Source organism: Sceloporus undulatus, unplaced genomic scaffold, assembly GCF_019175285.1.
Source record: "Sceloporus undulatus isolate JIND9_A2432 ecotype Alabama unplaced genomic scaffold, SceUnd_v1.1 scaffold_18, whole genome shotgun sequence".
In the NCBI taxonomy this organism is placed as follows: domain Eukaryota; kingdom Metazoa; phylum Chordata; class Lepidosauria; order Squamata; family Phrynosomatidae; genus Sceloporus; species Sceloporus undulatus.
The window spans coordinates 2,308,003-2,329,594 of record NW_024802940.1 but is presented as its reverse complement, the minus strand read 5'-3'; the positions used below and the strand labels follow the sequence as shown (position 1 = coordinate 2,329,594).

General features: G+C 39.4%; 1 protein-coding gene and 1 long non-coding RNA gene across 4 annotated transcripts in view; both read left to right on the top strand.

Moving 5' to 3' along the window:
- Positions 1 to 21,592, top strand: part of LOC121917447 (carbohydrate sulfotransferase 9-like) — a 97,541-nt gene that overhangs the window by 25,120 nt on the left and 50,829 nt on the right. Inside the window, exon 1 of one of the 3 annotated variants that reach the window (XM_042443431.1) lies at positions 21,391 to 21,463. The exons of the other annotated variants lie outside the window; for them this stretch is intronic. Within the exon in view, the coding sequence (XP_042299365.1) occupies positions 21,433 to 21,463 (31 nt within the window). The 5' untranslated portion in view covers positions 21,391 to 21,432. Of the gene's footprint in view, positions 1 to 21,390; positions 21,464 to 21,592 lie in introns of those variants that run through there. 3 annotated transcript variants of the gene reach the window in all.
- LOC121917448 lies at positions 999 to 11,261 on the top strand. Its single transcript, XR_006101029.1, has 3 exons — positions 999 to 1,144; positions 5,012 to 5,328; positions 10,996 to 11,261. It is a non-coding gene; the product is annotated as an uncharacterized LOC121917448 (long non-coding RNA).

Genomic DNA, 21,592 nt, shown 5'->3' with positions numbered 1-21,592 from the left:
CTGCAGCCCTGATCTGGCCTTTCCCGATGCTAGAAGGAATGTCAAAATGCCACTCGATTTCGTGCTGGGGAAAAGGTGCATTTGCTGCAGTGGCAGAACTTTTCGGCACTCTTTTTGGTGCTGCATCATGTAGACACAGTGCCAAATGAGCCCGTGATGCTGCCTGCCGTGCAGTCAGGCACACAGCATGACAGCAGCATCAGGGCAGTGTCGGGGCATGTGTCATGCAGACACCATGCCCCCACTTTGCCCCATGGCTGTGTATAACACTGGTCTGTACAGCCTCTTAATTACTCTACTGTGCATCTAGTATTGTCCTAAATCAGTCCCAGCCAGAATGGATCCATTGAATCATTGGCATGTACATAAGTGTTGATCTACTCAGTAACTGATTTACCTGGTCTGCTCTATTTGGGGATGGCACGTGGATTTAGGCCATGGTGTCATTCCCAATTAATGGCAGAGATAGGACTAATGTTGCTGAAGAAGGGCTTTCTGCATGAGGAAAGCTGGATAATTTTTAATTAAAATTAAAATGTGTAGGAGTCATGGTTGGATTTGTGTACATATATTGAATGGTTAGGTAGGCTGATTTCAATAAATGTAAAGAAATGCTAGGTGGGATTACATTGATAAATAAATGAACAAGGAAAGGGGGCCAAGATGGACTACTGAAAGAAGAATAACTAAATATGCAGTTACACATTCTCATTATTGGTGAGAGAGAAAAATCCAAAAATAATGTGGTGGTACAAAAAGAGAGAAGCTGAAAACCAAGAGAACTTGTATATGAAATGGACAGGAGGATAGGTCACCAAACAAGAGTGGCTGTGACCAAGGGTGGTTTACCTTTCTCCATTCTTTTTGTAGCATTTAGATTGCACAATATCAAATCACCAAAGCTATAGCATCAGTCCCCCATGGGATTCTGTTACAATATGATGCCTTTACCTTGCCGGTTTCCCACCTTCAAATACTCAGCCTTTCCCTCCTGGTTTGAGGATCCATCTTTCCCCATTACATTGCACAACATTTCAGTCAGCCCAGGTTTCTTTTCCAGTTGCCAAGGAACATTATTTATTTTCCCATTGCTGCTGCTGCTGCTGCTGCTGTTGTTGTGTGCCTCCAAGTCGGCTACCCTAAGGTAAAGCTATCACAGGGTTTTCTTGGCAAGATTTCTTCAGAGAAGGTTTTCCTTTGCTGTCCTTTGCGGCTGAGAGAATGTGCCTTGTCCAGGATCACAAAGTGGGTTTCCATAGTAGAGCAAGATTCAAATCCTGATCTCCAGAGTTGTAGTCCAGTGCTCAAACCTAGCTCTCTTATCTTCCCTTCCCCTTGACAATTCCAAATTCCTGTGTAAAGTGTGTCTAAGTATAAATGATTTAAAATCGCTCAGACTCTCCCTCCATCTATATCTCTCTGATTTTTCATCACTTTTCCCACCACCCTGAATTGCCACAATGTTCAGTCTTCATCACATTTTTTGCATAGGAATGTACGATGCAATTTAGTTCCAGATTTTGCACACTTTCACTTATATAGCAAAAAATGACATAAGCAGGGTTCCTCCCCCCTCAGAAAGCTGTACAGTTTTCTGTGCATAGTGAAAAGATTGCATGTGTATGTTTTTCTGCAAAACTGCAGAGTTCTGGAAAAGTGTGCTTTTTATGTTCTGCTGAAAACAAAAGTTGACAAGTTTCAGAAAATTTTTATGTGCTGCTTTTCTTCCTGCTTAGTGGTTCGAAGGGTCAAGAACTCCAAATTCAACCTTATTCAGGAAATTGATGAATTTCTGCCCCATTCCTGATGGATAATTATAGAGTTATTGGAAATTAAAACATAATAAAAGCTAGGCAGTTTAAGAGTATTAGAATAATTATGCTGATCACCACCACCATTCTGTCTAGCATTCTATATAGTCTAGTATTTGCCAACAACAGTGGCTGATCAGTTGCCTGTAAGAAGCCCATAAACAGGACATGCTTGTATGTGCTATCTTATTGAAAATATTAAAATGAATGCTTCCTGTCTCAGCAAACATATAATATAAAAATACAGCATATTGTTATTAATGAGCTGGCTGTACCAGATATAGCATATAGGTATTAATGGAATTGTGGATAGGTTCTCCCACTGGGAAGTTCTTGAAATGGAGACAGGCAGTCATTTGTTGGGGATGCTTTTGATCTGGAATCCCTGCACTTAGTGGGGTATGGGGTGGTTGAACAGAGGCTCCTTACAAATGTTTACTGTATGGGTATTGGGCAGAGAAGTAAAGCAAAAGGAGTGAAGTGGTACAGATATCACTTTCTGTTGCTTCTCAGGGCATTCGTTTAGCATAGGAGACAAGGGAGCTGCATGGTTAAGAACAGCTGTTCTGTTCAGGAATTAAGGACCTATAGTTGTTGTCCATTGTCAATACAGGTATAAGGGATCTCAAAAACCTCACAATATTGCTAACTGCTACTTTTCTTACCTTCCCACCTCTTGATTTTAACTGCATGCTTCTCTTAGGGTACTGTAGTTTGACACTTCTTTAAGTGCTATGACATCCTACAGAATCCTGAGATTTGTAGTTTGCTGAGGTATCACAGCTCTTCAGCAGACTAGGCTGAATCTCTCACCAAATTACAAGTCCCTGAATTCTGTAGGATAAAGTGGTGACAGTTAAAGTGGTGTCAACTGCTTTAATTCTGAAGTGCGGATACACCCTTAATCTCCCGATTTTGCAAATCTGTCCCAAGGGAGATCATTATATGTGTGCATACATGTGTCTAAGGCGTTCACTAGATAAGCAAGCATCACCAAGGCCTGTTGTATAACTGCCTCCAAAAGAGAGAAAAAGAAAACAACAGAAAAAGAACACAATAACCATTTAAGAATTGGGCTAAATTGTGTTATATGACACAGAAATGACACAAATCTAAGACATAAACAATGGCTATGAGGTTTAATATGGCAATTATATAATCTGCAATTGCTAGTTGAGCAAGAAAATATGTCTAGATTTCTATGAATTTAAAAGTTAATAACTAATACACTGAAAAATCTCAAAGCAGCTATTGTTAGTCACTTATCTGAAATGAATGGCTTCTGATTAAATGGAATTTACAGAATTACATGGTATTTAACCTTGTGGTCAGAATAGACCACCCAGTGTGCATAATGTTTATCTTTCTATAATTGGTTTTAAGTAGAAAAGAAAAGTATTTAAAGAGGCAATAGGAGAATCTAGCTGGGTGGACACTGTAAATTACAATGCAAGGTGGGGGTATTCCAGCAAAAATGAGACAGAAGCAGAAGAATTACTTTTATTCGTTTGCACATTCAGTGTTATAGGAATATTAAGTCTAGTAACTGAGTACTCAGAGGATGGCAAAAAAAAAAAATAGAGATGCAGATGCTTGGTTGTAAACTTTGGCACAGTACAGAGCACCAAAAAGAGGCGCCTCCCCGGTGTCTCTCTTTGCTCCACAGGAGCACCACAGCAACTAAATTGCGCGGTGCTGCTGCGCAGCAAAAAAGAAACACCCGGAAGCGTTTCCTTTTTGTGGTGCCGCTGCGATGCCACAAAGCGCCAGAGATGGTGTGGTGATGTCACGGCCACGCCATTCCCTAGTTTTTGCTACATAACCTAATTTTCAATCTCTTGGCATTGTAGCATAACAAAATGTGCTATGTAACCTTGTATAATCACTTTCTAAAGTCAACCAAGTTGGTAACTGTTGAGCTTTGTACTTTTTGAAAATACCTCCCTTTTATTTGACCTTGAGCTTCCATTCTGCTGCATTGGGTAATTCCAGGTTCTAATATAATGAAGTAGAAAAATATCTCCTTCTCCATTTTTTCCACACCATGAATAATTGTATATATTTCTATCCCTTTCCACTCAGCCTTCGTCTAAGCTTTAAAAATGTCCTGACTGTTGTAAAATTTCCTCATAGAGGAGTTGTTTCAACTCCTTCAATTTTTAAAACTCTCTTCTGCACCTTTGTCAGAAAAACATTGCTATTTTTCCACTTTAATGACAATATTTACAGCATTACAGTATGAAGATCTGCAACAAGGAACACCTTCATGTAGTTTCTCAGTATTTTGTGACATTTTGGACTCTTCAACAAGACATATTTATTGATGTATGGTAAAAGAAATTCTCTGGGTAGCATATATAAAATGAAGCTAGTTGGATACCCTGGAGAGTATAGATAAACAGCAAAGTGTACTGTATTGCAATAAGCTGTTCTGGACTTGTGTGTGTGTGTGTGTGTGTGTGTGCTGTAAATTATGTTTCATTGCTGATTAAAATGATGTGTGTGCTATGCTAGGAGGATGAACTTTAGCTAGGCATGACACAGCTTCAAATTAGTCCTCTCAAAGGACACACATGCTCAGCAAAATGCTAAACATCTGTTGTCACACAGTTGTTTTTTTTAAAAGGGAGACAAACTTGTCAACTCATCACTCTCTTAAAGGGCTCTGGAGGGCTTCTGTTACAGGACAGCTACCTCTGGTGAGCCATGAAGCCTTCTATAACATCACATTTGCTTTTGCAAGTCTTTAACTTGTATTTTCAGATGGTAGTGTACTAAGAAAGGAGATCAAAACATTGTTACCTAGTTTAGAGTGGTAAGTTTAGAACAGTGGTTCTTATCCTTTTCTTCACTACAGACCCCCTTAAATAGCTTTTATTGCCACAGACCACCAAGACTTAACACAAGATGTAAAATCCTAAGGTGCATCAAATATTTATTTAATGTTGCTCATCAAGGACACAGTTTAAAACAGAAGCTTGATCTGCATCAAGCAAACAGGTGAAGCTATGCCACTGATTCCCAAATGTGAGTCCCCAGCTCCTACTGGATTTCAGTCTGCAGAAGCCCAACTCAGCATGGCCAATGATTTATGGATTGTGGGCCTTGCATTCCAACAATATCTGGAGAATCAGTTTGGGGAATCACATGGAGATTCAGCATTGCTCATTTGCTAATTGCATATTAAACTGTCATTCAAGGCCCAGCTACAGAACCTACTTGGAAAGCTGACACATTTACTTAACAAACAAACAAAAAATAATGAAGCACTTCCAGAAAGTAAAGTGAGAAATAGACTCTCTCCAGAGTGGAATCTGCAAACCCCCAGAACATGATTCATACTGTGGGAAACTTCTAGTACATGAAAGCACAGAGTTTACTTCAAGCACCAACTCGAAACACACAAGAAAGATTCCTGAAGCCATCGCACCAAGGCTGAGATCTATGTACGGTTACTCAGGAGTAAGCCCCAGTGAATTCTGTGGAACATCCTCCTCAGTCAACAGGCATTATGTAGGTAAGTGTTACTGCGATAACTATGGTAAGCCACAATTGTAACCTGAACTCAGCCTCGGTCTCTGAGTGTAGCAGATACATACATCCTCTTTTTTTTTTTTTTTTTGCTTTCAACCCATCCTTGAAATGTTCTCGGTACCCTAGATGTCTTACAGAATATAAGAAGTCTCTGACTTCTTACTCCCAAAACAATCCAGACATCTCTAAGACCTAGAGGGTTTTGCCTATTTGACCATTTCTCAGCCTTGTTAGCCAAAAATTAAGCCTTCATGATTTCTTTTTTTTAAAACAATGCTGAGAACTCTTTATTTTTCTACTCTGAGGAATAAATGAAAGTGTAGGGGGGGGGGGGGAAGGCAGAGTATCTTTTCAAGTGTCCATTTGCCCTGTCAGTAGGGAAAAAGTAGGGAGAAAGATTTCCAGGTCAGGGTTTCCAGGCATATTTGAGCTCCTCTTTCTCTTCTTTATTTTTTAAATTAACCATCAGCAAAAACAGAAGAATCACCAGCTGCAGTGTTGTTTCAAGTTACGTTTGCAGAGTCACTAATCCCAGGGAGTGATGTCCTTCAGTCACCTAGGTTAGGGTTCTTGTGTCTACCATTCAGTGCCCACAGCTGGGCAAGAACTTAACATTTCAAATGGGGCTATTTTAATTATAAAAGCTAACAACGTATCTTCAAAGCTTTGCAGACCCCTGTGAGGACATTGTGGCTCCCTCAGAGTCTGCAGACTTAAGAACCCCTGCTTTAGAGCATTAAAAAAAAATTCAAGTCTGTATTTGGTGGGATAGTGTAGAATCATGGTCTGAGTTTCACTGTATGATTATTTAGGAGACAAGGTACCTACACAACGAAAGCAACCTATTAAGGACCTCAGATTGATAGTGATTTTTTTTTAAAAAAAAGTCATTTCATCTGCAGAAAGTACCATGTCACTTTCCCTTCAAAGTTTATTATATATTGTTTTCTGCATTCTTACACTTGTTAACATTTGGGGATGTCATTTTAACTTATAATTGTGTCTCACTGTGTGATCCAATGTTGTGGTATTTGAATCCAACAGCAGGGAATATAGGCAGGATACAGACCGCCAATTTGGGGCAGCCTGCAGCTGCCTCTTTGCGCCACGTATTGGGGCCAGGGCAGCCTTTTGGAGTTCCTTTCTGCACCACGGTTAGGCCGCCACAAGCAGCCTGACGTAGTGCGAAGATGTCACACCCACACCTTGGTGTTTGGATGTGCCGTGGCCATCCTGTCAAAATGGCGGAGCCCATGTGTACAGGGCACCACCATTTTTACATACAGAGTACGTACTAGGGCTAGGGAGCATCTGTAAAGGATGCTCTGAGGCAACCCTAGCACGTTCTCGGTACGTGCTAAAAGGCCCGTCTAGAGAGGACCTATGATTTGTGAACTGTATGCACTTTTTGCCTTATTTGGAGTCAGTTCTCTTCATTCTCTTTTGGCTTTGAGAAGGGAATAAAAAGTAGGAGGAATGCTTTAAACAGGTGATTTCTCAAGTTTTGATGTATTACTTTGCTTTGAAATATTTACATTTAAGATGCGTAAGACCAGGGTTCAAATCCCCACATCTGTGGAAACCCAGTGGGTGACCTTGAGCAAGTAGCACACTCTCAGCCATGGAGGAAGACAATGTCAGACTCTCACTGAACAAATCTTCCAAGAAAACTGTAAGTGATAGGTTCCCCTTAATATCACAGTGAGTTGGAAATGACCTGAAGACACTCAAGGATAAAATTGTGCACTTGCAGTGTGGATGTACAGCTCTTTCTAAGGATCAGATGAGTATAATTTTTAACAAAATATTCCTGAAAAGGTTTTTTTTTTCTGAAACTGAAACTTTTTCAGTAAGGTTTACATATATAGCAAATATTCAAGTATTGATTATTGATTGTCTTCATCTCTGTCTGACATACACATTTTAAACTGCCTAAAAAACTTTTAGAGGTCACTGCTGCATATCATTAATCAAACTATACATTTACTGTAACTCCCTATTTAATCTATACTGATTGATTATCCTTTTAACTCCAGTGAAGGAATATCCTATTCCAATAAGTCACGGTAGCATGATAATCTGTCATATTGAACTGGATTCTGCATAACACCAATCTTATTTTGCTTAATAAAGTGTGTTATAAATCCTAGTACTGTACAAGTGAAACTCTGCATAAATTATCAAGTGTCTTGTGAAAGGAAAGAAGAAAGCTATTATTTGCTGTGAGAGCCTTGCCAAGATTGGAAGAGAGCCTTCTCCAAAGAGGAGAATTCTCATTACAAGTCAGCGAAACTACCCAGTGAAGCTTCACTGGTCACTTTGGTATCTAATGTGAACAAACTGTGTCTAGTCTGTTTAATTATGGTTAATAGAAACAGGCAATCTATTATGAACTGATCATAGTTAAGATTAACTGCTGTTTAGTAAGAAGTGTTAGAGAAGAGCATTGTTACCATCATTATTGCACAATTGGGGCAAAGATTTTCACACGATCTCCTCTCCTGTTATTCTTGTATCGTCATGGAAGCGTCATGCTAGTGGAATAACTCACTGATAATAAAAAAACATAAATGACTTGCTGATCATGATTAATTAGCGCTATTGCAAATGAGTTAAAGGCTGTCATGTTTCAGTAGCGCTATTGATATTTCTTTATTAAAACTTCTGGAGAGTAGATTATCGCACCACACTCTTAAAAGAGGGCTAATCTACTTTTACTGCTGCTGTTGCCTCCTGCTGTATTTTGAAGTTTGTAGTTCAGTGAGCTTATGAGCTTTCTGGCTGGATATTCTAAATGGGCCTTCCTAAATTACAAGTACCAGAATACAACAAGAGGATAATCTCCTAAATTGAATCCCCCAGTTTGTCTGGGAAATTGCTCCCTTTTCTGCACTTGTGAGGAGAGTCCCTCAGCAGTGAGAGAGGACCCATTTTTCTCTCTGCTAACTTCTGCCAACGTGTGGAATGTATAAGCACTTTTGTACTTTTTACTGTTTGTGAATTGTTAAAGCCCCATTATTGCGACCAGTGTGAAAGTAAGTGTTTTAATATCGTCATTGAATCATTCTTTCTTAATAATGTTAGAATAGCATTTTAAAATTGTAAAATAGCCCTCGTGTGATAATCTTCAATTGTCAATGAGTTATTCCACTAGCACAACACTTCCATGATGATACAAGAATAGGAGGACAACGTCATGTGAAAAACTTTACCCCAATTGTGCAATAATGGTGGTAACAATGCTCTTCTCTGACGCTTCTTCCCCCGTGTGATAATCTTCTGATAGTCCCTAAGCACTTGTGAGTTTTCTGTTGTGGCCTTTTAAACAATATTTTATCTTGTTGTTGAATTTATAAAAATTGCTTTAGTTGTAAGTGTTCATTGAATCGATGCTCTGACTGGTCTAGACATGCTTATAGTGTTCTTATTTATGTTTAATTTTTAGTAATCTAGTTAAATGACTTTGAAATTCTTTGTCCTAAATGCAGTTGCTAGTCCCAACTACAGTAGGTTTATTGAATCCACTGGTGAATTCTCCACACTTATGTAAATCCTGTTGACTCAATGGATCTACTCTAGTGGAGACTAATAAATATTTTATATACAGTAATACCGTATATACTCGACTATAAGTTGAGAAATTTTTGCCTCAAAATGGCGTCCAAAATCGTGGGTCGACTTATCTACGGGGCAATGCGGTACTTTGACCAAGCCTCTCCCCAGCCGGGTTACCTCTGCAAGAGATAGCCCAGCTGGGGAGACACTGGCAAGGGTGATCAATTGCCCCACAGCCCCCCCCTTGGCTCAGCTCCCTCCGATGGGAAAAGCCCACCGAGGGAGATGCTTGTGTGCCTTGCAGACTCTCTTCGGCCAGGCTCTTTCCCCCGAGAAGGGACCTGGCTCAGGAGACACTGGGGAGGGCGATCGCCTTCCCCTGAAGCCTCTCTTCAGTGAGGCCCCTTCCCTTGGGAAGGAGCCCCGCCGAAGGGACGCTGGGGAGGGCGATCGCCTTCCCCAGAAGCCTCTCTTCAGCGAGGCCCCTTCCTTTGGGAAGGAGCCCCGCCAAAGGGACACTGGGGAGGGCGATCACCTTCCCCAGAAGCCTCTCTTCGGTGAGGCTCTTTCCTCAGCGAAGGGGCCTGGCTGAGGAGACGCCAAATGGGCACGTGATCGCCCAAAAGCCTCTCTCTTGCTGGGCTTCTTTTGCGAGGAAAGTCCAGTGAGGGAGACGCTGAGGAGAGCACACCCTCGACCTATCCACGGGTCATATGAAAATCCATATTTTTGGCCCCAAAAGTCGACCTCGACTTATACATGAGGTTGACTTGGACATGAGTATATACGGTAAATAAATATTCTATTCAGTACTTTTGACCCTACATTCGTTTTCTGATGTATGTTTTATCTTGATTTTTAAAAAAACAATAACTGTCTTAGGCTATTTCTCTGAAAAATATGGGTAGTTTGCTTTATAAAAGATCTTGTTGTTTCCGATTTATGCGACCCTAAAGCCTCAGGCTTTTGAGGCAAGATTTGTTCAGAGGAAGTTTGTCATTCCCTTCTCCTGACGCTGAGAGCATGTCACTTGCCCAAGGTCACCCAGTGGGTTTCATGACTAAGCTAGGAATTGAACCCTGGACTCCAGAACCACTATGTCACACTGGCTCACATAAAAGATCTAGAGCTTCCATAAACATTTGTATGTAATAAGAATACTGTACCTTGTAGGGGTTGTTTGTAATAATGCCTTGAGGGTTTTGCATGTTTTTTCCCCATTTGATGACACTTTTACATCTGTATAAAAAACTGAAACAGGAATAAATAGACTGAAGTGCTCTGTCACTGTAAAAGATGTGCTTTAAATTACTGGTATTACATTTATTAATGTCTAAACTCAGTCATTAGGAAGGAAATGTGTACATTTTCCCCTAATGCTAGAATTTGAAATAGGCAAAACGTTTCCCACCTGAAATACAGTTGTCATTGTGGGAGACAGATGGAAAATATAAATATATCAGATTTATATTGCATATTTTTCTTCCCACATCTATTTTCTGTAGTTAAAAAAATTAGATGTATTATATCCTTTTCATGATAGTTGTAGAGGCAAATCAGGAATTATTCTACATAAGCTCTACTGAAAGAAAACAGCAAAGTATTAAGAACCTGCAGTCCAGGAGGAAGAGTTTATAAATTTCTTCAAAGGCACAGCCAAGATCTGTGTGGAACTTGGAAATGCCTTCATTTTTATTTATTAAATATTAATATTTACATTTTAAAAATGATTCATATTAAAGTATAATTTGGGCATGCCAGGCAATCCCAAACATATTTGCTTAAACCTAGGGGCCAAGTAAATATATATGCTTCATAGTTTGGTGTGATTTTTCTGTATACTTGAGGGATCTGTGTATTTCATCTTTTTAAAAGTTATATGTTTCTTCTTCTTGGTTGCTAAAGTAGGAATAATGATTCATGTTTAAAGTGTCAAAAGTACAGTGGTCATCTAGGCATCATTATTTCATAATTAGCTGTGAGATGTATTTCCATTTTCACTCTAGCCTTTCTTTATTCCTGATATAAATATTTCTGTCATGCACTTCCTTTATTTTTTCTAAATGTTTAAAGTATTGGATCTTTTTGGCTCTAGGGTTCTTGGGGTCGATTGAGCAGCACATTCCTGCAAGAGGAAGATTAAGAAGCATAGCATGGATCACACGGAATGTGTTCTGCCTCACCTAATGAGGTTAGAAATGAGATGGACTGGCAGAATTTTCTATAATCATGCTATCTGAAAAATCAAAAGATAGACCAAGCTAAATGATGTCTACTTCATGCAGAATGACATATTCACCGCTTCAGTTTTTTTAATAAAAAAATGATTGTGATACTGAAAATGATTTATCGCTTTTTCCTCTAATTAAAATAATTTTAAATCATTGCCAGTTCTAGTAGTCATGTTTGGTTGGTTTTCAAAGAACTAAAAAGGAATATATGTGTATACATATGAGTCAAGAGGCTATGCTGATGGCAGCAGTGCTGCTGGTAAGGTCTCCCATGTTTTGCTGAGGAGTCAGACTAACTGTGCCAAACAGATACTGGGCAACAGCATTTGTGGAGGGTGACACTGGCAGAGGATCTCAGTCAACAGCAGGGGCACCATATCTAATGGTTCTTAGTACTGCTCAGAGGGAGGCACCAATAAACCTCCTTTTGCCGTTCTTTTACTACAAAAACACTATGATGAAACAATCCGTAATGAAAGTTCCAAAAGATGAGATTCCCAGGTCAGAAGACACTCAGTAAGCTGTTGGGGAATTGCAGATGACAAGTACAAGTAGCACTTTGGTAAATGATGCAACTGGCCTCAAGCTGAAAGGACTTTCAGCTGTTGATGTGCTCAGAGGTAGTGATGTAAATTGCATGTATAGTTCTCATCTCTGAAGAAGGACAGGATGAAGTGCAAGATAATCAAAATGTCTCATCGCCATTCCAGTTTCAGATAAAATAACTGGGTCAGCACCTATTTGAAGTTCAGTGTTCTGGATGTTTTTATTCCATTATTGCTTCAGTTCTTTACTTATCTCAAACAGTTAAATAAAAGGGGTGCAACTGAATCTGTGAATCTTCAAGTCAGGAAAATCTAGCAACAGAAGAATCTTTTCTTTGCATATTGACAATTGTGTATTGTTTTTTTGCAAATGACTGCATTCAAATTTGTCAACCCTAAAACGGAAAATATCACACAGCAGAGGAGGAAACTATTGGTATAGTTTATGAGGAGGATACAGTGAAGACAAATTAGGATCAGTTTTCCAGTTCCACTCCTTATGTGTTGCAATTCAACCCAAATAGTCTGTTAAAGAAGCACTCTGTGTAGCTCAGAAAACACACACGCACATACATATTGTGGTGTGATACTATTCCTCAGAGCCAGCTCCTTGAAGAGACTACAAATATTCATGCAGTTGTATTGATCCATATCTGTCTGAGCTTGGAAACATTGGGTTTAGAGGGCAGGGGGGGCTACTGCTTCCATAGCTGGGTGGGGGATTCTGAGAGCTGTAGTCCAAATTTTTTCCAATCCCTTATTCTCTCTCTCCCCCTCTCCCCCCTCTCTCTCCAGTGCATACTGTAATGCACTGGACTCAATGGAAGATACAAATATTAGGCGTATAATGTCCTATTCAATATGCACCTTTTCATTTTTAAAGTCCACGGGATTCATTTTTAGCAACCTTTGGAGTCTGCAAGACTTGAGCAAGGCAATTGATAGCCAGGGCTAATAGAGGTCTCTCATTCATAGAGTTGCTTTAAATGGAAGTTGATTTGACGGCATTTAACAACAACAGAGCTCAGATGATTTTTTAAAAAAAAATATTTTGCATTAGTACTGTTTCATCAAGCAAACTTCAAAATGGAAGATATGAATGTATGTGGCAAAATCTCCCCCCCCCCCAGTATTTGTAGAACGCATGCAAATGTATTGTCATTTTAATGGGTTACAAATTCCTTTTATTGGGCACAAAAGCCTCCTTAATCCACGCTAATAGGATGAAAATCCATTGCAGTTACTGGCTTAAATGATTATTTGGTTTCTTAATCAAAGAAAAAATGACACAACATTTCATTTATTTGTAAGTTGTATTTTATTTTCAATTATTTACCATAATATGTGACAGAATGTGAGTCAACAATGCCTGTGGTTTCAAGGATTTTGCATTAATACCTTAAAGAGTTTACATCCACTTTCTCTGATATTAAATCCCTGACCTTCAAATAATTCCGTGATGAATGAACTGTCTAGATTGTTCTGTGTCTGTGTTAAAAGGAATGTTTGGATTTAAATGCCTTCAATACACTTAGAAGGGCGGGTAGGTCCTGTAGAGAAAGTTTAAGTTGCTTCTTCATGTATACCTTGCAAAGCAGAACCAGACTGGGTCTCTTGCATCCATTTGAGTTTACAGAGCATAAAGCAACAATCACTTGCTGCCCAGGTTGCTCTAGATATCTTTCCTACTTTTTAAATAACCAGTGGTTACTATTAACTTCATTTTACAGAAGCATTGAGAGCCTGTGCAGTGTTGTTGTTGTTGTTGTTGTTTTTACTGCACTACAATTCTGGAGGCCATATTTCAAAACCTGTGTGAGCCATGGAAACCCACCAGATGACCTAGGGCAAGTCACATTCTCCAAGCTTCAGAGGAAGGTGAAAGGCAAAACCCCTACAAACAAATCTTGCTAAGAAGGCCCCACAGTAGGTTCGTCTTAGTGTCACCATAAGTAAGAAATTACTAGAAGGCACACAACAAAAACAACAACAGGAGAATTAATCTTTTGTGTGATATTTCACCATAGGCTGAAAATTTATTTGAGAAATGCTTAGACTTGGAGTATCTGAGGTTTGCCCTCTTAGTTCATAGTGGTAGTTGGGTGAGGGGCAGAAGATAGTCATTGCTGCTTTTTTTTTCTTCACATGAACATTCATTAATGGTGAGCTATTTATTCATTAATAAATATGCCCTGGGGCCACAGAAAACTATAGGCCATCTCTTCTGCATGTGGAAATGGTCTCTCCACAGAAAAAACACAGCATTCTTGGAAGGGTGTTGAGCTGTGACTGTTGCTTGCAATTTATGGTGACCCCATTAATTTCATAGGGTTTTCTTAGGTAAACAATATCCAGTAGTAGTTTGCCATTTCCTTCCTTTGAAATGTACTCTAGAGCACCTGGGAGTCCTTGATGGTCCCTCATTCAAGTACTAACCAGGCTTGACCTTGCATCGCTTTCATGATCAGATGGAATCTGGTTCCTTTGGGGTATTGAGGCAACTGTCTGGTAGGAAGAACAAAAGAAGGGTAGGCTTTGGATGCAGTAGATCCAAAGTTTCCCTTGATCTTCCCTCTTTTGTTCCTTGGACATTCCTTCACGATGGCATTATGTCTTTCCCTCACCATGAAAGCAGTCTAAAGGAAATTTTGAGCAAAGCAACAAAAGGTTGTGGAAAGGAACACAAACACTCTTGTCCTCTTTTCACCTTCATTTGTGTGAGCTTCCCATGAATACCACCTCTATAGGAGTGCTCTGTCAAAATGTTAAGAAGACCATTAATCACAATACTAGATTCAGCCTTTTGAACTAAGCATGATTTCCATGTGTATATATGCTTAGAACTGCACATGTTCTAAGCCTTGCCTTAGAATTGCACATTTCATAGAAACAGTTACCTGAAGTGGAAGAAACAGTATCGTATGGTGGGCTGTGGTATGTTTTATTTTCGAAGGACTTTGTCCTTTTAAATTGTGTGTTGCATGGTGAGGGTAGCAGTACAAATAGGCACTTTATATATTAAAAGATTAAACCAGCTGGAAGGAACTCTGTGTCTTTGTTGCTCAGCAAAGAACAGCAAAAAACATTGACTCATAGGGGCCTAACATCCTAAATAAGAGAACGTGCCAATGCACTGTGCTAGGTACAGCATATTATTTGGATCTGTGTTAAATTGGGCTTAATGTCATTTTTTAAAAATCACTACACATTAAGTAAAGTGCTCCAGCATTTTTTAACATGCTGGAATAGCTTTTAAAATGTTCTCTAAACTCACCTGGGAAGAAAAAAATACAAATAAAATAAAAGCTGGTTCTACAAAAAGTAAATGTTATTTAAACCACATAAGCTAATTATGAATGCTTATATATTTACCTGATGTTTAAAGGTTTTATTATTACTGTTGTGAACTGTTTTTGTATAGATGATAGCCTTTCCCTCTGTCTGACTTCAGTTATTCAGTTATTAACAGGATGTTGTTCCTAAAGACCTATGTGTGGAGAGCCCTTTGCAAACTAAATGTCATGTAGAGCTCATGGGTTCTACTCATGCTGACTGAGTCTGCAGTAGCCAATATTCCTTTTCAGTTTTCTTCAGTTAAACGCCTGTACTCCTGTCTGTACCAGGCTTCTACTCCACCATAAACATTTGAAGAAGTGGACTAAAGTCTACGAAAGCTTATGCTACAAACCCCCCCCCCCCAGTTAGTCTCAAAGGTGCTACAAAATCTCTATACATATTAATCAAAAAGTTCACCTTTTGCTGGAGGAATGAATACAGGAAGCCCCTGCTTATCTGATGGGGTAAGGATCAGAGCACAGTTAGAAAGTGGAATCTGTTGAAAAGCAGAATCCAAGTTTTTTTTAAAAAAACTTGCAAGTGCATTTTGGCTGCTGAAAAATGTAAATGACACACTACATATCACCCTTGAATGTGTGCAAATGTTAAATAACATAATATATATACACACATGTACACACACTAAAGAAAAGTAAAATGTTGTCTTGGTGCCTTCCTCACCCCAGCTCATTTTGCAAGCATTGTATATGTGCAAGCAGTCCAACATGAGCCTCCATAGGAAGAAGAACTGACACAAGCTTATGCTTTCCACACTTGCAAGTTACACAAATTCTATTAATTTGAGGTGTCTTCTCTTTCTGAAGGCAAGTCTTGTGACCATGTGCATGTGAGCAAGCAGTCCCAAACAAGCCTTGTAGACAAGAAGAACTGAAGAAAAAGAAGACCTCCTCAACAAAATAATGGAACTTGTCTGTAGTTTGTAAGCCTCAAAAGAGCAAAACATTAAAAAGCAAAGTGTTAAAATGTGGGGACTTCCTGAATACAATGTGGTTAGATGTCTGATTGTTCACTTAATGTCCACCTCTCTTGGTAATCTGTCTTCTTGAGAGCTAGGGGTCTTAAGCTTATGATGTACATGAGAAATATTATCAGTGTAACCTATCTAGAGAACAGAATCCTGTCAATTTGCAGCAGCAACTTTCACACCTGCTTCCTTAATATGAAGCCAGTAATCCTTGCCAGTGTTACAACAAGTTTAATCAGTTCTTATATCACATAGAAGGTCAAAAAATGCTATAACTGCTTGATCTGCTTTTTATATTTAAAGGGGCAGTGTTTTGGTAACTACCTTATTCCGACCTTGCCTCTGGTAATACATTTCAAATGGGGCTTGGAGATGGCTATTCAGTGATGGTGAACCTTTTAGAGGCCGAGTGCCCAAACTACAACCCAGAACCCACTTATTTATTGCAAAGTGCCATGTCCCTCTGCTTTCTAGTAAGAAATTCTGGCAAACCCTGTGCTAGGGCGACGACAGCATGTGTGCCCACAGAGAGGGCTCTGAGTGCCACCTCTGGCACACGTGCCATAGGTTCGCCATCACTAATTCATGGGCATCCCTGACACCACCTAAACTCCACATAAAGTGCTTGTTGTTGTTGTTGTTGTTGTTGTTAACCACCCTCGAGTCGATCTCAACTCATAGCAACACTGTGGATGAGATATCTCCAAGACTCCCTAGCTTCCACTATTTTTCTAAGTTGTTGCAGATTTGTCCCGTGACCCCCTTAATTGAGTCAATCCATCTAGCATGTGGTCTTCCTCTCTTTCTACTTCCCTCCACATTATTGCCTTTTCTAATAAGTCATGGCTTTTCATGATGTGGCCAAAGTACGACAGCCTCAGTTTAGTTATCTTTGCCTCGAGGGAAATTTCAGGCTTGATATGTTCTAGGACCCATTTATTTGTTCTTTTTGCTGTCCATGGTATCCTCAGCACTCTTTCTCAAATGACTATTCTCTTTTGTCCACTGTCCAGCTCTTGCATACATACTTGGTAATGGAGAATACAATTGCTTATACGATTCTAACTTTCATGCTTAGTTGTATGTCTTTGCTCTTTAGGAGATTTTCTAGTTCTTTATAGCTGCCCTGCCCATTCTTAATCTTCTTCCGATTTTTTTACTGAAGTCCCCATTCTGATCAATGTTTGATCCAAGGTATAGGAACTCTTACTATTTCTATGTCCTTGTTGTGTAGATTGAACTTGTGAAGATCATTATTTTTATTTTCTTTATGTTCATCAGTAAGTCTGCCTTTGTACTTTCTGCTTTGACCTTCATCAGTAGTTGCTCTTGGTCTTCAATGTTTTCTGTTAATAGTATGGTGTCATCTGCATATCTTAGATTGTTGATGTTCCTTCCTCCTATTTTCACGCCTCCTGCTTCTATATCCAAGTCTACTTTTCTTATCATATGTTCTACATAGAAGTTGAAAAGATCAGGTGAAAGAATGCAGCCTTTCTGACTCTTTTGCCAATTGGGAACCATTTGGTTTATCTGTGTTCAGTTCTAACAGTAGCCCAGGGACAGATTCCTCATCAGGAAGATCAGATGTGTTGGCAGCCCCATGTACTTAAGGACATTCCATAGTCTTTCATGATCTATGCAGTCTAGGGCTTTGGAATAGCCTATAAAGCAATAGCAATAGCAGCTTTATTTATATACCACTTCATACCACATTAAGCAGTCTCTAAGCGGTTTAGAACTGTAAGCTAATTGCCCCCCAAAAGCTGGGTATTCATTTTAGCGACCTTGGAAGGATGCAAAGCTGAGTTGACCCTGAACCTCTGGGTAGAACTGAATTCACAACCTTGTGGTTTGTGAGCGAATGGCTACTGTACAGGCATTTAACTACTCCACCACCACAGCTGATTTTCTTTGGAATTCTTTGGTGTGCTCCATTAGCAATCATACGTTTACATTGTGGTCCCTAGTTTCTCTTGCTCTCCTGAATCCCACTTGGACCTCTGAGATTTCTCACTGTCTGTATGGTTGGAGTCTATGTTGCAGAATTTTGAGTGTGATTTTACTTGCATGAGAGATAACTGCTATGGTCCTATGGTTGCTGCATTCTTTTGTGTCTCCTTTCTTGCAGATGGGGATGTAAATTGATCCTTTCCAATCTGCTGGCCACCATTTTGTTTTCCATATCTGTTGAAATATGTTGGTCAGGAATGGAGTTGATTCTGTCAGTGTGAATTGCAGCAGTTCAATTGGAATGTCATCTGTTCCTGCTGATTTGTTTTTCTCAATTTCTCTTATTGCAGCTTCACTTTTTGAAATGTAGGGGTTCATCTTCATATGGCTCGTAAAGTGCTAGTAGCGTGGCGGTGCATTTCAAACCACAAACTATCTAATTGTTTTGTTGTTGTTTCTTCAGTTGTTTTTCTTTTATCCATGTTAGGTGTCCTGGGTTTATTTTTTAGTGAAAAGGCAAGATAAAAATTAAGAAGGAGTTTTATACTATACAGTTTAAAGAAAAGTAGTGTAATATATTTTAGTGATGCCATGTGGCTCATTGTATTATGGTCTCAATAAAGGAATTTATGTGGAAAGAGCTCAGCATTTCTTTGGTTTTGGGCCAAACTCATTGTGTGTAGTGTTTTCAATAATAATGTTGCAGCACCATTATCAGACATTTCCCTCTCTCCTTAGTACTTAATTTATAAAGCTGTTTATCCCTCCTCCTCATGTTATACATTTGACACTTTTCATAACATCTGTTTTCCTTTGAAGTTGTGCTCTGAAAATTAAATATTCACTTTTATTCCATCCCCCTCTCCTTCCTTCACCTCCTTCAAATATGTTTGGGTTTAATGGTTGCTTTTTAAGTGTTTGTGTAAGGTCACTTCTTTGTCACCAACCTGTGAATCCCTTATGGCATTGTTCTGAAAGAAAAACATGCTGCTTAAAGTTATCTTCACTGTATCCTAGCAACTGGCTACGATTAATCGTATTTTCCAGGTAAATCGAGGATAGATAAATTCTGAATTGATTAGTGAAAGGTTGGTTGGTGATCAGGAAGAAGCATCTGATCTGGACTTGTAATTAAGCTTGTAAGAAACAAGAAGGAGTAAAGGATAGTTTTAACTATAGAAGTATGGCTGAAGGAAGAAAATTGGATGGATGGATGGATGGATGGATGGATGGATGGATGGCTGGATGGATATACTTCTACTCTTCATGTGCTTGGACATGTTAACATTCTCATTGGGTGCCCAGTCCTACAGCAGGAAGAGAGGATGTGGCATTACACCTAGTCAAACTATTGGACTATGTAGCTCAGTACAGTCTGCACTGAACAGTAAAAGTTCAGTAAAGCCTAATGCAGAGGTGCCAGGGAGTGATGCTGGGACATCCTATATGCTCAGCTTGTCCTCTGCCATCAAACTATGCCTCCTTCCTCTGAAACAAATCAAAATGATGATAATTTGTGATATGGAAAGTCTGCAATCTTGTCCTGTAGCTCAAAAAGCAAACCTGATCTGGAAGCGAGCATTTTATTTAAGGAGCCTGTACAAATTTGTCACTTGGCATGCCCCATTGATACTGCAATTCCTCATCCTATACATGTTTATGTATGCATGTATATATACATATATATCACCAGAGCCATGAAAAAGTTCATTTTAATTATGAAATTATTATTACATGTTTTACAAGAAGATTTTCATCTTTGCTACTTTAGTTTAATAACACTGAGACATACAGGCACGCTAATTATTTTGCAACTTGGTCATAAAAGAAGGGATTATCCTGTCAATATTTTTGATAATTAAAAAAATTCTAAAGGAGAAATATTGCTATAAACATTAAACCAAATTTCTTTGAAGCTGTATTTTTCTAGTCTTTTTCCTTGCAATCTTATGTATTAATCTCCCAAAGTCAATTTCCCTTACAAGTTCACACTCAGTAGACAAGATGGCTCAGTGTTTTCAACATTTTTGTTGAATATCTCCAATTTCTGATGAGTGCTAGCTAGTTGATGAGAAGCTCTTTCAGTTTCTGACAGAGTTACTGGCAATGTGCAAAAAATCCATAGAGCCATGTCACTGAAAAATAAGTACTTATACACACACACACACACACGGAGGTGATGCATATTCATTTTCAGAAAGAGGATATTCAGATGCAACATGCTCCTTACTTGACAGATCAGGATTCTTACTACCACATTTATTCATACATTAATTCCCAAGATGAACTGGGGTGTTGCTTCAGCATTTTAAAATGTTGGTCAGATGAATTCTCTGTCCTTCTCCCATGGGGGAAAATACATGCACTCCTGTTACAATGTCATATGAGTTTTCCCCTAGGTGCCAACGGTTGTCAGTACAAATGTTGACTGGGAAACATATCATGGCTCACAGGAGACAGGGGCCTTAGCGTCTCAGGAGAAGAAGGGGTGGATCAGTTTCTGATCAGATTTTAAGAGCCCTCTTAATCAGAAGAATCAGGTAAGCTGTAAGCATAATCAGGCAGGTGTACGTTTGTTTACACCTTATGCTATCCTTGCCTGGTACCAGTTGATCTATATGCAACTGAAAATGTTCAGTATACAGGGCTGTACAGGGCACTGTGTACTATGAATGCTGCAGGAGCTAAATGGAAAGTTGTGCAAGTTCAGATTCCTGGCTCTCCACCTTTCTTCCAATCCTAGACAAGGCCCTTGAGTAACATTTCAAGGTAAAGGAGCTTTCTAGAAGGGCAGAGATTGTGATATTTCTCCTCTTACATATTTTCATACAGTTTTCAGGAATCAATCACACTCATTTAGTGCACCCAAACCAAAGCTTGGGAAAAGTTAGTTTTCTGGTACAGTGGTGCCTCGGGTTACGAAATTAATTCGTTCCCAAGAATCCTGGGAACTTTAGTCCAAAAGAGTTATAATAACTCTTTTGGACTAAAGTAATAATTAATAACATTACTGGCTTGTGATACCAGGATTGCCAGGTTGAATATATAATACAGGGCTTCCGTACCTTCCTAGGGCACAGAGACATAAAGCAAAGATGTAAAGCATAAGGTTCTACTAAGTAAAGCTATGTGACATCTCCCTCATCTCCATCCACTCCATACAGCTATATACTGGCCATTGAAGAGCTGTGGACCAGTGGTAGTGTCCAACTAAGATCCTACCACTGGATGTACAGCACTGACACTGTCCTTCAGTGCTGTGCATCCAACAACATGAGCATAGCTTGATACTTCATGCCTCTTTCTCTCACACACATACTAGTAATTGGATATGTAAACTGGGAGGGGGTAGGTTCAGCACGTAAAAGGTGGGTGAGGAAGAGCTTTACATTGTGTCTTCCTGTCCAGGATCTGTTAGAAGAAAGGCATAGGAGCCCTATCCATATCCAGCCTGACAGCCTTATCTGCCACAAGCCCTACAGATGCTATGCATTCAGATCTTGAACCTGGCAGGTGGGTTGATTGTCACTGCAATCCAATAAGTCATGAGTGAGAGTTGTGTGTTCTGGCAGAAGTTACTAATGGCATCTCACAGCAGTATTCGCCCTTGGCTGTGTCAGCTAGGTCTTCTGGAAATTGCAG